At 43.9% G+C, this 18,152-nt stretch overlaps 2 protein-coding genes across 5 annotated transcripts in view; one reads left to right on the top strand and one right to left on the bottom strand.

Moving 5' to 3' along the window:
• The window catches only part of LOC139560614 (matrix metalloproteinase-16-like), a 44,769-nt gene extending 30,423 nt beyond the window's left edge, over positions 1-14,346 (bottom strand). For 2 of the 4 annotated variants that reach the window (XM_071377543.1, XM_071377544.1), the window contains exons 1-6: positions 13,857-14,345; positions 12,170-12,318; positions 11,824-11,838; positions 9,660-9,776; positions 7,252-7,413; positions 6,993-7,135 (exon numbers count right to left, since the gene is read on the bottom strand). In XM_071377543.1, the coding sequence (XP_071233644.1) occupies positions 6,993-7,135; positions 7,252-7,413; positions 9,660-9,776; positions 11,824-11,838; positions 12,170-12,318; positions 13,857-13,985 (715 nt within the window). In that variant the 5' untranslated portion in view covers positions 13,986-14,345. Of the gene's footprint in view, positions 1-6,992; positions 7,136-7,251; positions 7,414-9,659; positions 9,777-11,823; positions 11,839-12,169; positions 12,319-13,856 lie in introns of all 4 variants that reach the window. The other 2 variants (XM_071377545.1, XM_071377546.1) reach the window with 1 other exon arrangement.
• The window catches only part of LOC139560613 (epidermal growth factor receptor-like), a 70,830-nt gene continuing 59,999 nt past the window's right edge, over positions 7,322-18,152 (top strand). The window contains exon 1 of the mRNA XM_071377542.1: positions 7,322-7,431. The gene's annotated coding sequence lies outside the window, so the exon portion shown is untranslated. The remainder of the gene's footprint in view (positions 7,432-18,152) is intronic.

Here is an 18,152-nt window from a genome sequence, read left to right as displayed (position 1 = left end):
TGCTAACGGACAGGGTCAGGGTAGGACTCACTGCTTTGCCTGGCTGACATTCGTTGCATTGAGTGGATTTCATATTTTGCATGTTTGCCTAAACATGTTGTGTGGAAAAGCCCTGCACATTTGGGCATGTCTGCATAATTTGGCGCGTGCATCCCTTAAACTGAACGATGCTAGGTAGCAAAAACAACATGACGAAATGGACACTATTGTACCTCAGAAAACTTCCAAGTTACTGTATGTATTAGGTATTTGATTAGCATCCCCATTAGCTGTTGCGAAAGTAGCAGCTTCTCTTCCTGGCGTCCACACCAAACATTAAACATGGCATAATACAGAACATTAATAGACAAGACCAGCTCAAGGACAGAACTACATACTATACATTTAAAAATGTCACTCATAGCTATATATCAATACATACAGTATACACAAAATATTGAGGTCAAATAGGGGAGGAGTTGTGCCGTGTGTTGATTATAAAAGATTTTCAACCAGGTTTGCTGTTCATTTGAGCAATATGAAATCGAAGGGAGTTCCATGCAATAATGGCTCTATATAATACTGTCCGCTTTCTTGAATTTTTTTCTGGATTTGGGGACTATGAAAAGACTTAGATTTCCAAGGAAAACTTGATATAATTCAGAGAGGGAGACCAACACCTGCACTTACTGAATTTCATCAGAGGAAGGGACAGAAAATCATACGAACGTTTAAACAGAAGTGGTGTGAAATAGAAGAGTGGCTGTGTGGCTACTAGAGGCCGCCTGTACTCTTTCTCCTGCCTGCTCTTCTCAACCGGGGACAACGTTTGGGTGGAAGGCGGCTACTGCAACCTCAACAACCTGACCAATGCCCTCAACAAACACGAAAAGTCGGCATCGCACATCCAACACCAGATCACCCTAAAAACTTTTGAGAACACGTGATCGATCTGGCGTTAAATGATGGGCAAAAACAACAAGTGACCATCCACAATGCTAGTGACCATCCACAATGCTAAGGTAAAGGAAAACTGTGAGATTTTGAAGGACCTTATTAAAGCAACATGCTACCTAGGGAAACAAGAGTTAACATTTTGCAGTAATGATGGCGCCGGAGAGAATGGCTGCCATTTTACAGTCTCCTAACCAATTGTGCTATTGTGTGTTTTTTCGCGTTATTTGTAACTTATTTTGCACATAATGTTTCTACCACAATCTCTTCTGACCGGAAAGAGCTTCAAGAAATCAGGACAACGATTACTCACCTTGTATTGAAAGACAATTTTTCTTTAATGAGTCGGACGAGAGGGATTTACTCCAGACACCCGACAAGGCCCTCATCCCCGTCATTCCCAGGAGAAAGAGACGGAGATATCGAGGATGAAGGTCAGGGTACCTTGTAAGAATCCGACCACGAGTGGGTAATTTGCCATTAACATCGGTCCTATTAGCCAACATACAATCATTGGATAATAAAATAGACGAACTACAAGCACGTATATCCTACCAATGGGACATTCAAAACTGTAATATCTTATGTTTCACCGAGTCGTGGCTGAACGCCGACATGAATAACATACAGCTGGCAGGTTATACACTGTATCAGTAGGAAAGAACAGTAGCCTCTGGTAAAGACAAGGGGAGCCTGTCTATGTATATTTGTAAACAACAGCTGGTGCACAATATCTAAGGAAGTCTCAAGGTTTTGCTCGCCTGAGGTAGAGTATCTCATGATAAGCTGTAGACCACACTATTTACCAAGAGACTTTTCATCTATATTCTTCGTAGCTGTCTATTTACCACCACAAACCGATGCTGGCACTAAGACCGCACTCAATGAGCTGTATACGGCCATAAGCCGCTCATCCAGAGGCGGCGCTCCTATTGGCCGGGGTTAATGCAGGGAAACTTAAATCTGTTTTACCTAATTTCTACCAGCATGTTAAATGTGCAACCAGAGGGAAAAAAAACTATAGACCACCTTTACTCCACACACAGACACGCATACAAAGCCTCTCCCTCGCCCTCCATTTGGCAAATCTGATCCTAATTCTATGCTCCTGATTCCGGCTGACAAGCAAAAACAACAACAACAAAAATATTTGACATTTATTTAACTAGGCAAGTCAGTTAAGAACAAATTTAAGAACAAATTCTTATTTACAATGACAGCCTACCAGGGAACAGCAGGTTAACTGCCTTGTTCTGTGACAGAACAACAGATTTTTACCTTGTCAGCTCAGGGATTTGATCCAACAACATTTCGGTTACTGGCCCAACACTAACCACTAGGCTACCTGCCGCCCCAGTAGCAGGTAGCATCAGTGACTCGGTCAATAAAAAAGGGGTCAGATGAAGCAGATGCTAAGCTACAGGACTGTTTTGCTAGCACAGACTGGAATATGTTCCGGGATTCTTCCGGTGGCATTGAGGAGTACACCACATCAGTCACTGGCTTCATCAATAAGTGCATCGATGACGTCGTCCCCACAGTGACTGTACGCACATACCCCAACCAGAAGCCATGAATTACAGGCAACATCCGCACTGAGCTGAAGGGTAGAGCTGCTACTTTCAAAGAGTGGGGCTCTAACCCCGGAAGCTTTTAAGAAATCACACTATGCCCTCCGACGAACCATGAAACAGGCAAAGGGTCAATACAGGACTAAGATTGAATTGTATAACACCAGCTCCGACGCGCGTCGGGTGTGGCAGAGCTTGCAAACTATTACAGACTACAAAGAGAAGCACAGCCGCGAGCTGCCCAGTGACGTGAGCTGCCCAGTGACACGAGCCTACCAGACAAGCTAAATTACTTCTATGCTCACTTCGAGGCAAGTAACACTGAAACATGCATAAAAGCATCAGCTGTTCCGGACGACTGTGATCATGTACTCAGTAGCTGATGTGAGTAAGACCTTTAAACAGATCAACATTCACAAGGCCGCAGGGCCAGACGGATTACCAGGACGTGTACTCCGAGCATGCGCTGACCAACTGGAAAGTGTCTTCACTGACATTTTCAACCTCTCCCTGTCTGAGTCTGTAAGCAGGCCACCATAGTGCCTGTGCCCAAGAACACCAAGGCAACCTGCCTAAATGACTACCGACCCGTAGCACTCACGTCTGTAGCCATGAAGTGCTTTGAAAGGCTGGTCATGGCCCACATCAACACCATTATCCCAGAAACCCTAGACCCACTCGAATTTGCATACTGCCCCAACAGATCCACAGATGATGCAATCTCTATTGCACTCCACACTGCCCTTTCCCACCTGGACAAAAGGAATACCTATGTGAGAATGCTTTTCATTGACTACAGCTCAGCGTTCAACACCATAGTGCCCTCAAAGTTCACCACTAAGCTAAGGAACCTGGGACTAAAACCTCCCTCTGCAACTGGATCCTGGACTTCCTGACGGGCCGTCCCCAGGTGGTAAGGGTAGGTAACAACACATTCGCCACGCTGATCCTCAACACAGGGGCCCCTCAGAGGTGCGTGCTCAGTCCCCTCCTGTACTCCCTGTTCACTCATGACTGCATGGCCAGGCACGACTCCAACACCATCATTAAGTTTGCTGATGATACAACAGTGCCTGATCACCGACAACGATGAGACAGCCTATAGGGAGGAGGTCAGAGACCTGGCCGTGTGGTGCCAGGACAACAACCTCTCCCTCAATGTGATCAAGACAAAGGAGATGATTATGGACTACAGGAAAAGGAGGACCGAGCACGCCATTCTCATCTATGGGGCTGTAGTGGAGAGCTTCAAGATCCTTGGTGTTCACATCACCAACAAACTATCATGGTCCAAGCACACCAAGACAGTCGTGAAGAGGGCATGACAAAACCTATTCCCCCTTGGGAGACTGAAAAGATTTGGCACGGGTCCTCAGATCCTCAAAACGTTCTACAGCTGCACCATCGAGAGCATCCTGACGGGTTGCATCACTGCCTGGTATGGCAACTACTCGGCCTCCGACCGCAAGGCACTACAGAGGGTAGTGCATACGGCCAAGTACATCACTGGGGCCAAGCTTCCTGTCATCTAGGACCTCTATACCAGGCGGTGTCAGAGGAAGGCCCGAAAAATTGTCAAAGACTCCAGCCACCCTAGTCATAGACTGTTCTCTCTGTTACCGCACGACAAGCGTTACCGTAGCGCCAAGTCTAGGTCCAAAAGGCTTCTCAACAGCTTATACCCCCAAGCCATAAGGCTCCTCTTTTACACTGCTGCTATTCTCTGTTTATTATCTATGCATAGTCACTTTAACTCTATATACATGTATGTACATATTACCTCAATTACCTCGACTAACCGGTGCCCCCGCACATTGACTCTGTACCGGTACCCCCTGTATATAGCCTCGCTATTGTTATTTTATTGCTGCTCTTTAATTATTTGTTACTTTTATTTCTTATAATACTTAACACATATTTTTCATAAAACTGCATTGTTGGATAAGGGCTTGTAAGTAAGCATTTCACTGTAAGGTCTACACCTGTCGTAAAATTTGATTTGATTTGAGTACAAGCTTATGTAATCGTGGCAACTATGTGGAGTTATTGTATACCTTTGCTAAAAAAAACTTACACTGTGTTTTTGGTTATCAAACAGAATACAGAATGATTTGATTGAAGCAGATTTGATATGATTCGAAAGGACATTGAAGATGAGATTAATGTAGCCCCATTTGTTGCAGTAGAAGTAGATGAAACCACAGATGTTACAAACAAAGCCCAGATCTCTGTGATTTTTCATTATGTGGCTAAAAGCGAAATCAAGGAAGCGTTTTGGGAATTGAATGATGTGAGGGATAGTGCCTAGCGATTAGTGCTTTTCGAGGTCGTTTCGGTTTCAGCTCGATTATTATTTCGGAAAAGTGCCCTTTTCGTCCTTATGCTTTCTAGCAGTAGCCACAGCAGCCATTTTGGAATGTCATTCTCAGCCAATTAGCCTCTTTGTTGTTATTATTGTTTCAATGTTCTCAATGTATCAGTGTGGATAAAGGTCAAATTTGGAGTACAGTGGCATATCTCATCCCTACATTGAGGTAAATTTTCCGACCCATATATCGCGCTGGCTCCACAGTGTCGTAAAGTAACCATGATTGTGTTCTGACCCCAGTGCAGCTCAGTGTAAACAACTGTATAAAGGTAGGGTCGGTATCTTCTGGTAAACATCCATAAATAATATTTCAGTAGCAATAGCAGCCAGCCAGCCAGCCCATCTAACGTTATCTCTGTCCTCCCTATACTGTACTGTCTTTAGTCATCCTATTTATCTAGGCTAACCTGCCTAAGTATGCCGCAGAGCTGTTTGACTAAATCATTTTACTAGTTCTTCAAAGTAGATAAGGCATACTTTCACAAACTGTCTCTATCCCTCTCGTCACTGTTGTGTACATTCCTCTTTCATGTGGTCTATGTGATCTGTGTGTATCTAACCTAATGTAGCAGGTGTAATAGTGTATCTATCTCTGTCCGAGCCAGAAAAAACAGGCACAATGGATTATGGTCATTGTAGTTAATTACCACGTTTATGCGCTGAACTAGGTTGAATATTTGCTTAATGAAAACTCCAACTCCATTCAGCCCAGCGTCCCACATAGTTCTTGACTTGATTTCTCTCTAGAGAAATGGCGCGTCGGTCAATTAGTTGTTTAATAACCAACATTTTGGTTAATCATTCAGCACTAGTGAGTGATGACAAACGAGCTGCGGCCTTGGCGGATTATGTATTGGGAGTGTTGGGGAAGTACAACTGTGTTGAAAAGCTGGTAGCTCAAACATACAATGGGTCCTCAGTGATGGCATCCCAGCTTAATGGGCTGCAGGCCAAGATAAGAGAAAAAGTGCCCGAAGTTCCATTTATTCACTGTTAAACTTGGTGATCTCACAGTCAGTGAAATGCAGCCCAGAGTGTCAAATCATTTTCAAAACAGTGGAGGGACTCACTTTGACTTTCAAACTCAAAAGGAATAAATAATACTTCCACAACACTACCACGGAGAGGTTCACCCTGACGGACAGACGAATGGACTTCATTTACAAGCCAAGGTAGGTCTAAATGCATTTTTTTTGTTGCCAGTTAGGTTACTGTTGACTGAACATGAGAATAGTGCTGCTTACCATTCAGCACAAAGGAATTAACCTGTAGGCTATCACATTAGTTGACTCCAATGCGCTGTCTATTCAGCAGTGCTGAATCCTGGCCACAGCCTCAGATACCTTTAATAAAAGCTTACTTCCTCATTTTCACCATTGTCTATACTTTAGGGGCTTTAATATGCATTTCATTTCCTAAAGCTGTCTAGCTGTTTATGGTTTTGATTAACGGACAACATTCCTTTGATGCATTTGATTTATCAAGCTAGAATTCTGTTTTGATGAGACACTTTCAGTCATTTCGATTGTTGATATGGACATTTTGTTAACACCTTATTTATTATATACAGTATGTGTGTGTGTGTGTGTGTGTGTGTGTGTGTGTGTGTGTGTGTGTGTGTGTGTGTGTGTGTGTGTGTGTGTGTGTGTGTGTGTTGCAAATTATTCGGATGAAATGTGTCCATACATTGGTATTTTAGTGACATCAGTTGTAACTGTGGACGCTACATCGGCCTACGGCTGAGTTGAGCAGTGTGTCATTTTGTTGGATGATATGAAATATGCTGCCATCGGAGGCTATCGCTTGTGTATCTTAGCTACATTGGTATTTACATTTGGTGATATTTTTGGTTCATTTCGGTTAATAGCTTATGTCACTGGCTGTTGGAGCTATCTGTGATATGATGAATTTGGGCTTCATCAAGGTTTATTTGTGAGTAAATCTGGCTTTGATAATAGCCAGTGCCTACCCAGCCACCGACCTCACCGCACATCACTGGACTGTTATGATTCTCTCACAACTATATTCCTTTAATCTTTCTCTCTAAACCTCCCCACCCCCTCTCCACTCCCTCTTTCTCTTTCCTCCTTTCTCTCCCTCTCCCTCTTTCCATCTCTCACCATCGTGGTTGGGGTTCCCCAGGGTCCAGGGTTCGTCTGAGTCGAAGTGGGTGTCCCCTCCGATCCCAGGGCCCGGAAAGTAGGCGTGGGCTAGGAACCCGCCCTCACCGTCGAAGGGTGAGCTGTCGCCATGGAAACCTGAGGTGAGATCAATTTAATTTAACTTCAAAGTTTACATTGGGAGAACGGGATTAGGCCGATATTGACATAGTTTCAGTTTTCCTCTCCCAGGCACCATTCAATACAATTCTCACCTGAGGCGAAGATGATGGTGATGTCCACATCACGCCTGCCGCTCTCCAGGGCGCTGTAAGGGACGGCCTCGAAGTGAAGCGGCGTCACCCCCTGCCACACGTCGAACGCACGCCGGATGGCATCGTGGGTCTCCCTGGAGCCCACTTTGGGCGTGACGTTCTTTATGCTGAGGGAGGAAGAGAGGGTGAGTCAATTAAGAACATAGTGTTCTTTACATTGACAACATGTTTTACAATAAAGACCTGATGTTAGGAGAGAAATGGATAGGGAATATGATAAAAGTGGAAAACAGATTGTGTGATCCATCCTGGGTGGGGGGTTATTGGGAGGTTGGATGGTACCACCAGCTAGATGAGAGCAACATTTCACTGGTCATTTTTTTTATAAGACATTGACAGTAATATTTTACTCCTTAGAAAGATTTAACTCCTATTCTGATCTAACCGGAACAATTATACCCACATCATTCATAATTTTTACCGCAGTGGGCTAAATCAAGGTCACACAGAGTGTTTCTTGGTAGTCTTAAACAAATCTACTTTGAAACAAAAGTGTGCACCACACACACATGGTTAGTGGCTTAAAAAAAGAAGACACCTGTACCATGTCAGGTATGTATTAAATGTTGAGTTTGCATCCCAATATTATACTTTATATACATCACAGAAGACTAAAACATAACAAACCGTTTGACATAGAAACACTGGATTTTCAGCATTTAAAAAAAAAAGAATGTTGATTATGTAACGCTCGTCGTCTGGAGAAGGAGAGGAGGACCAAGGTGCAGCGTGGTAAGTGTTCATTATTTTAATTAAAATATGAAACACTTGACAAAACAACAAAAACGATAAACGAACAGTCCTGTAAGGTGAACACACAAAACAGAAAACAACCACCCACAAACACAGGCGGGAACAGGCTACCTAAGTATGATTCTCAATCAGAGACAACGATAGACAGCTGCCTCTGGTTGAGAACCATACCAGGCCAAACACATAGAAATACAAAACAAGGACAGCATAGAACACCAGACATAGAATGCCCACCCAAACTCACGCCCTGACCAACCAAAATAGAGACATAAAAAGGATCTCTACGGTCAGGGCGTGACAGATTAATTATGAGATTTCTAAAATATATTAATAACATTCCACCCATGAGGTCATTCGATTGCAGGAAGAGAAGCTACAACAAAGCTTTAACACAAGGCAGCACCGCAAACAGAGCATTTTAAATAGAGAAAGAAAGAGATGGCTACAGCGTCACATACAGCACCACATATCATATACTGTAGGTCCAAATCTGAACCACCCTCCCACTATTGCTTGGGGAGAATATTCTCTAAAATGGTTGACGAGACGCTCGAAAAAGTTTCAGTGTTAAACTATTCCAACAAACCCAGCAGCTTTCACTGCACTTTTAACACAGCTGTCGTTATCAGTCGCTCGCAGACAGAGAGAGAGAGAGAGAGAGGGAGAGAGAGGGAGAGGGAGAGGGAGAGAGAGAGAGTGAACGAGAGGAATCTTCTTCCCCGTTTTCTCTCCCCAACTCATTTTCATGTAGAGAGTGCAGTCAGCAGCGACAGCCAGGCTGACTGACATTCCATTAGAAGAGGTGCCTCATCAATTCACATGCAGGAAGGAAGGAAGGATTTAAATAAATTGACAGTGTTATCGTCTATTACGGCTGTAACCTGTCAATTTCCCACCGCGCCGAGCAGCACCCCTTATCCCGCTCTCTCAGACCCCATTAACAGTGGAAACTTAATCACGCGTGATAAGATGGGGAATTTGAATATTTTTGGTGCGATTATTGGATGATTTACATAGAGGAATTTGGAGAGAAATGGACGAAGTAAAAGTTGTCCTCGTCCTCGATCGTCCTTGCTATTAAAATTTGGCAGTTTGTCTTCTGGTACTCTTAAAAGGAGAAATTAAAGATAACTGCAAAGGAATGCAATGGAATGCAAAGAAGAAGAAAGTGTGTGTGTGTGTGTGTGTGTGTGTGTGTGTGTGTGTGTGTGTGTGTGTGTGTGTGTGTGTGTGTGTGTGTGTGTGTGTGTGTGTGTGTGTGTGTGTGTGTGTGTGTGTGTGTGTGTGTGTGTGCGGGTGTGCGCGTGGGTTTGTGTGCGTGTGGGTGGGTGGGTGTGGGTTTGTGTGTGTGCGCGTGTGTGCGTGTGTGCCCATATGTGCTATCTCTAAGGCAACGCTGAGGGAATGTGACACACGGAGGAAGAGAGATGAAGAGAGAGCACAAATTAATAACTACACTGACAAACACAGAACCCTATAATAACCCTTGGCTAATCTGACTAACGGCTGGTTGTCATGGTAACCGTCAAGGCTGCTGGAATGAGTCTCTCACCTGTAGGTGATGCGTGTGTGCGTGCATGTGCCGGCCTACATTTCTCACCTGTAAGTGATGTGTGTTCGCTGCCACTTCTGCCCCGTCAGTGCGTACCTCCGCTTCCGCGACCTTGAAATGCCCTTTAGTTTGTCTGGATTTCCACACCTCGGCCTCTTCATCCAACTAAGAACAAAGGAAGTAGTGGAGGTGGAAGAAGAGGACAATGGAGGGAAGAGGAGGATAACAGATTGGGTTTGGCGGATTCCAGGAGAACGCTAATTGCCCCAATACTTAGTGCCAACTGTAAAGTTTGGTGGAGGAGGAATAATGGTCTGGGGCTGTTTTGCATGATTCGGGCTAGGCCCCTTAGTTCCAGTGAAGGGAAATCTTAACGCTACAGTATACAATGACATTCTAGACAATTCTGTGCATCCAACTTTTGGGGAAGGCCCTTTCCTGTTTCAGCATGACAATGCCCCCATGCACAAAGATAGGTCCATACAGAAATGGTTTGTCGAGATCGGTGTGAAAGAACTTGCCTGGCCTACACAGAGCCCTGACCTCAACCCCATCGAAAACCTTTGGGATGAATTGGAACGCCGACGGCGAGCCAGGTCTAATCGCGCAACATCAGTGCCCGACCTCACTAATGCTCTTGTGGCTAAATGGAAGCAAGTCCCCAAGTGGAAATAATTCCCGGAAGAGTGGAGGCTGTTATAGCAGCAAAGGGGGGACCAACTCCATATTAATGCCCATGATTTTGGAATGAGATGTTCGACGAGCAAGTGACCACATACTTTTGGTCATGTAGTGTACCTACAGGATGTTTGACTGGTTATATCTGATGCCACATCAAGAACTACTCTGAACTAGAATACCAAACACACAGCCTTACATACTGCAGTGAAGTGGACAATGGGACTAGTACTTCACCACTATAATATACACTGAGTGTACAAAACATTAGGAACACCTTCCTAATATTGAGTTGCACTCCCTTTTGCCTGATTGGTGGAGTGCTGCAGAGAAGGTTGTCCTTCTGGAAGGCTCTCCCATCTTCACAGAGGACCTCTAGAGCTCTGTCAGAGTGACCATTGGGTTCTTGGTCACCTCCCTGACCAAGGCCCTTCTCCACCGATTGCTCAGTTTGGCCGGGCGGCCAGCTCTAGGAAGAGACTTGGTGGTTCAGACTTATGTAAATAAGGTATTTCAGTTTTTTTTTGCAAAAATGTTTTTTTTTAAATGTTTTCGCTTTGTCATTTGTCATGAAAATTCGAATCAATAATGAGGAGAGACAAGATCAATCACTAATCAGGATATTACTTTATTCAAAAAGTATTAATAACATTGATTCATTTTTGCAATAATAAAGCTGGTCGACGAACCACCCTTAGAAGATTCGTTGAGAGCCCAACGAGCGGATTTGAGCCACAGCATTTTATAGCAAAGTACATCCTCCTGAATGTTCATGACAAACAACAGATGTGTGAAATGGGTTAGGATTTGTTAGGATTTTATATGAAATAAATGAATAATTCACAGCAGACAGTATCTGCTGTATAGACTGTTCTCATTGTGTGGAAACCAGGGTCTGACCCCCAAAACAAGGTTCCTCTCATAATTATCCATAAGCGAGCCATCGCCACCCTGGTACCTCCCAGCACACAAACACTAACTCATGCTATGGAATGCTTTCTTTAGATTTTATCACCAAATGCATCGTAAATCCACTATCAGCATTAAACCCCCAGACGCCCAACTCAGAAGAACACACAAAGATGACAGTGTTCTAAGAACCCTATTCTATTCCATAAAACAACACTTTGATGCAATAACAGCATTATAACATCATCCTGTAATTTCGCTCTCACACATTATGGGGTATTATGTGTAGATTGCTGAGGAAAATGTTTTCTTTAATCAATTTTAGAATAAGGCTGTAACGTAACAAAACGTGGAAAAAGTCAAGGGGTCTGAATACTTTCCGAAGGCACCGTATATTACTTCTGGGAGCGAAACAAAAAAATATTATAGTACAAAACAAAGTAAATATATGACCATAAACATGTGACATCTAGTTGACGGAAATGGTTCTTTCCATTCTGAGAAAAAGTGGTGAGACTGTGTTGGCCAGGTTAGAGCTTCAATGACTAATCTAGTTACATTCAAACCCATGTAACACATATGGAATACTGTGCTCAGAGATAATATGTAAAAGATAGAGCCTCACCTTAGTGTGATATCACTTCATCAATTTAAGCAAGAAAGAGAAGAATGAAAAGTGTTATGATCTCAATGGGCTGCTAGTTAGAGATGTTGGAGCTCATTTGGGTAAGTCAATGTAGGCTACATACATTTATCATTGGTGATAATTACTTTTTTGTGTTCCTATTTTCACTGATACATCAGTGCCATTCTGTCTGTGTGTGTGTGTGTGTGTGTGTGTGTGTGTGTGTGTGTGTGTGTGTGTGTGTGTGTGTGTGTGTGTGTGTGTGTGTGTGTGTGTGTGTGTGTGTGTGTGTGTGTCTGCGTCTGCGTGCGCGCGCGCGTGTGTAAGTGTGTGTGTATCTACTCACTATGTGGTCCTCTCATCCAGTGTCCCTGTGACATTGAGGCCGTAGACGCGCTGCATTGCCGCGATGGCTTGCTGCATGGTCTGGGCTGAGCGCAGGACAGCCATTCTGGGGTCTGTGTGGGGCAGGTAGCCGTACTTCTGTAGCCATCCCTACAGGAGAGAGAGAGGGGGAGGAGAGAGGGAGAGAGAGAGAGAGTCATGACAAATGCTGCTATTACTTTGTTATTACGTGAGTTATAAGCTACATTTTGGTCATTGTCACCAAGATAGAAATGACAGCGTGAAACAGATGCAGGTCTGTCCTTGTTCATAAAGTCTCTAGTATGAGTCAAACTGATCGTACAGTCCAGGTTCATAACTCTCGGGACGGAAGTGTAGTCTGTAAACTACGTCCTACGGGCTACAGTATACCTCCATGCCTTCCAGAGTTACAGGAACACTCCGTGCTGTCTATCACCACCACTGCTCAAAGCTTCCACCCACACACAGTGACACTGACAGAGAAAAGGCCTAGTTCAGGTTCAGATTTTCTGCATATTAGGATGGACCAAAGTCCAGTATTCAAGGCTGAACATTGTAACCCACATGGCTATGCCCAGTTACCCGAATCAGTTCCCAATAACATTCACTCAGGGTTTCTACCTATAACCACCACTGGTCAAAGCTGCCACCCACACAGAGTGACACTGCCACCACTGCACTCCTTCTGAGTAAAGCAGAGATTCAGTGTCGTCCAGGGGTCATTGTCAGACCCAATCCCCCGTTTACCGTAGCCAAGAGCCATGAGGTGGCGGCTAGGCAGGCAGCCACGCTCCACCACAGCTGTCCACACTGCCAACCAACTGCTGCTGCCTCGCAATCGCCATCATTACCCAGCTTATGAGACGCTCCCGCTAATCCTTCATCTATCCCTGTATCTCTATCGCTTGCTCTCCGCTGCTCACTGAGCCAAATGCCTTGTTGTTGTTTGTCCATCTTTCCACCATCCCTCAATCAGGTGTAGCCAATGGTTGTTTGTTTGTTTTGTCTGTGTATAGCTAAGGCCCAGGTTCTGGTTCACAGCACAAAGGACTGAATAAGGATCCGAGGCCAGAACGTGGCATTTAACAGTGTCATTTGACTTGAGGGATGAGAGCGAATAGCCTACAGTAGACTAGACCTATACAGATAATATGACAGAAGCAATTAATATGGTACAATATATTCAACCCGATATAACCTATTACGCAACTTGGATCACATATTAATCTGCACAACCATAAACCCACCCAGTTGCGTAGGCAATTTATAGAACACTAGTATATACAGTATACTACATATATATATTTACAGATGTATGATAACAAATATTACAGACGGTGTCAGCTCATGAGCCGACTGAGCGGAAGGGCGCTGGACCATCTCGTTCAAAACAATGCCAACAGCATCCGATGTTGTTTTTGTGATTGTAAAAAAAAGAATAGAACGCATAATAATTTCGATGTTCCGCGCGTCTTGAAACATCCATCCGAATCAGATACATTTGCCATGCCATCCACCATGCTTCAGTGATGATGTAGCAGGTAAATAACAACCCTCGTCTACAGTTAATGTTGTTTTTCGCGCAGAGCGCTGCCACCCGAGCAGAGGAGAGTGCACAGCAATGTATGATGAGCAGCCGCGAAGCACTAGCAGGCCATTTATCTTACCTCAACGCTGAACTGATGATGCTCTTCTCCGGACACAGCGCATACAATCCACAGCAAGAAATGCAAGCAGAACGCTGCTGCGTAAAAACAATCCAATGGTTTTCTTTTAGATGAGGATACTAAGGTCATAATGACCCGTTTTTCCCAAGTGGGTTATTAGATAAAACCGCCCGTCGTGTGATTAGGTTCGTGAGTCAAATTAAGAAAACCATCCGGTGAGCTGTCAAAGCCAAAGTCGGAGACGCGCATAAAAGGACGGCCGCGGTGGTTTTGCCAAGGGGATAAACCCAGATGCCATGTATTATTTGCTCATGTCAAGCTGTGATAGAATTAGGCATGTTAGATCCACCGCCTCCGTCGCTGTTATTTACATCGCTGGTTTGGTTTATCCAGCGGCATCGATGGCCATGTACAGTAATCATACCTCCAGAGTCTACGCCTGCGCTTTGATGTTTCCAGCAGCGCAACACTCCCCATGAAGGCGTAAAGACCAGCGTCATGTAATGTTTGCCTGGCTACCCAAACTCCTTGCTCCCAAACGCAACGCGATGTACGCCCACGGCAGTTTTATAGCTCATGCTATTTTACACATTTAACCATGAGGCTGAGAGAAAATGTTGCCGTTTTAGAGGGATCCTTGAAAGACTGGACAATCTCAGCTTTTTCCCCAAAAATATTTATCTTACTATTAACACAATGTTAATCCCTGAGCCAATTTCCTGCTATTCTACACATTTTGCCACGAGTCTGAGAGAAAATGTTGCAGTTTTAAAGCAAATTGCCTGTAATTTAAAGAGAATATCATGGTTTATGACGTGTTCATATGCTATCTGGTGGACCTGAACTCCGGGTGGACCCCAACCTACATTTTATTTGATATATTTCGTTTTTAGTAAGGGTTGGGGGTTGCAGCGGTGGTAAACTATACGCCAGTGGCCCAGAGATGTTAGTTTCTTCTCCCCATTGAACATAGAGCAGAGGAAGAATTCCGTTTCAGTCGTCAGGCAAATGTAATGTAACCTGGTATAAAATATGTATATTGGGAATAGAAATAGCCCCAGACAGATGGAACAATCATCCTTCAATATGCAGTGATATCATTCAAGTACAAACTATTACACGGTTATAACAATGTAATGTAATACTGGGTATATTAACAGTTTTAATCATATGGCCTATTCCGTGACAAGATACATACAAAGATACACATATGATATTCAGTGAAGACAAGCATTTTAATATCAATAACCATTCAGTCAGATAAGCCTATCCTAACACCACTCTTGGAAATACTCCATTAGCAGGTTCATGGTGATTGGTGAATGAATGCATGGAGACAAGAAACCTCATCTGGGTACCAATGTCAGGAATCTGCATGAGACAGAGATACTGTACTTTAACCACACGCTGGCAGTGTTGTATTGAGAAACAGGTTCCCTACTACTACTTCAATGGGGTCAAGATAGATCTTAATTAAATAATTATATGGTGTATGCTACACCCTACTCAATGGATATGAAAGATTAAAGAGGCATTGTTACATTTGTTGGATAGAATACGCCTCTATCTCTCAATGTCTTGCTCTTGACCACAGACCCAGGGTGCACTGCAGGGTAGGAGGGAGTCAGGGGGAGCCAAATGAGGCTACGGTAAACCAACACACTCCATGGAAAATCGCCACAGATCTGTCTCACCTTTTCATGATGAAATTGGATTGACTACTCAGTGCATTCGGAAAGTATTCAGACCCCTTGACTTTTTTCACATTTTGTTACGTTACGTTTGGTGGTTACAGCCTTTTTCTAAAATCGACTTCATACTTTTTTCCCCTCCTCAATCTACGCACAATACCCCATAATGATGAAGCGAAAACAGGTTTTTAGAAATTGTAGCAATACCTTATTTAAATACCTTATTTACATAAGTATTCAGACACTTTGCTTTGAGACCTGAAATTGAACTCAGGTGCATCCTGTTTCCAAGGTGCATCCTGTTTCCATTGATCATCTTGAGATGTTTCTACAACTTGATTGGAGTCCACCTGTGGTAAATTCAATTGATTGGACATGATTTGGAAAGGCAAACACCTGTCTATAGGTCCCGCAGTTGACAGTGCATGTCAGAGCAAAAACCAAGCCACGAGGTTGAAGGAATTTTCCGTAGAGCTCCGAGACAGGATTGTGTCGAGGCACAGATCTGGGGAAGGGTACCAAAACATTTCTGCAGCATTGAAGGTCCCCAACAACACAGTGGCCTCCATCATTCTTAAATGGAAGAAGTTTGGAACCACCAAGACTCTTCCTAGAGCGCGCCACCCGGCCAAACTGAGCAATCGAGGGGAGAAGGGCCTTGGTCAGGGAGGTGACCGAGAACCTGATGGTCACTCATAGTTCATCTCTACAGCACTCCACCAATCAGGCCTTTATGTGGCCAGACGGAAGCCACTCTTCAGTAAAAGGCACATGACATCCCTCTTGGAGTTGTCCAAAAGGCATCTAAAGAGTCTCAGACCATGAGAAACAAGATTCTCTGGTCTGATGAAACCAAAATTGAACTCTTTGGCCTGAATGTCAAGCATCACGTCTGGGGGAAACCTGGTACCATCCCTACAGTGAAACATGGTGGTGGCAGCATCATGCTGTGGGTATGTTTTTCAGGACCAGGGACTGGGAGACTAGTCAGGACCTTCCAAAAGGAAAACGACCCTAAGCACACAGCCAAGACAATGCAGGAGTGGCTTTGGGGCAAGTCTCTGAATGCCTTGAGTGGCCTAGCCAGAGCCCGGACTTGAAACGGATCGAACATCTCTGGAGAGACCTGAAAATAGCTGTGCAGCAACACTCCCCATCCAACCTGACAGAGCTTGAGAGGATCTGCAGAGAAGAATGGGAGAAACTCCCCAAATACAGGTGTCCCAAGCTTGCAGATTCAAGGCTGTATTCACTGCCAAAGGCGCTTCAACAAAGTACTGAGTAAAGGGTCTGAATACTTATGTAAATGTCATATAAAAAAAAAAAAAATGCATTTTGCTTTTAAATTGCTTTGTCATTATGGGGTATTGTGCATAGATTGATGTGGGGGAAAAAACAATTGAATATATTTTAGATGAAAGCTGTAACGTAACAAAATGTGGAAAAAGTCAAGGGGTCTGAATACCTTTGTATGTACTGTACAATGGACATTCTGATACTGTACTTTCCTTAAGGGTTGAAACAGGACAGAATGACTCGTCTGCCGCTTGTGGAAAGATTCCTATTGGATTAAAGTAACCAGGTTCATTCATATACTCCGAGTGTTTACTGTATTACCCAATGGGCTGCTATGGAGACCACATGCTCTGACAAGAACTGTATTTGCCTGGAGAGATCATTGGGAAACAGTAAACCATCACCAATGAGACAAGTCCTGTTTCACTTTGTCAGTACAAAAATGTGTGTGTGTTTGTTTGTTTTTCTGTACACAGAGCAGACTATATGGGGGGACAGCCAGGACTGAAATAATTGTTTTTGGTCACATCAGTCTGCCCTTGAACAAGGCAGTTAACCCCCAACAACAACTTCTCCCGGGCCCTGATGATATCGATTAAGACAGCCCCCCGCACCTCTCTAATTCAAATTGGTTTGGTGAAATGCAGAATACACATTTCGGTTGAATGCATTCAGTTGTAGGTATCCTCTTTCCCTTTCAGTCGTTATCACATTATGTTGGAGCAGGGGAGAACGACTGGCCCCTCTCATTGAGGATTTCAGTTCAAGGCTGACCGGGGTACTGCAGGCAATGTTTTTAGAAAACAGAATCCCCCATTATAGTCAATCAAAGTATGGAGATCTTCGTGGTCAATATCCGTGAATATATTTTTTTTAATCGAACACAATAATGGTACCAATACGTGCTGCTATTTCACCAGATGTATGTCCTTGAACCGATTGTTTTAGTATCGCACACAGAAGAAGTTATAAGGATCATTTAGTGGCTACAGCAGTCTGCAGTATCCCAGTCGGCTTTCAACTTGAGATACTCAATGAGAAGGGGCAGCACTGACCTTGCCTGCAACGTCACTTCCTAGAGTAGCTCAAACTGTGCCTGTTCCATAACCTCCTCCATGAAGCAAGATGGTGACACACTAAAATTACATTTTCTGATCTTCAAATTATTTTTAGCATGTGGATGTGTTGCAACTAGTTTGCCGTCTTAGAGAAGATTAAGGTAACACTTGACACCCAGTGTAATAACACATTATGACACTGTCATAACCATATCATAACGTCCTAACAGCTGACATAACTGTCATAATAT

The sequence above is a fragment of the Salvelinus alpinus genome, chromosome 30 (assembly GCF_045679555.1).
Source record: "Salvelinus alpinus chromosome 30, SLU_Salpinus.1, whole genome shotgun sequence".
Taxonomy (NCBI): domain Eukaryota; kingdom Metazoa; phylum Chordata; class Actinopteri; order Salmoniformes; family Salmonidae; genus Salvelinus; species Salvelinus alpinus.
This window is presented reverse-complemented; position numbering and strand designations above follow the sequence as displayed.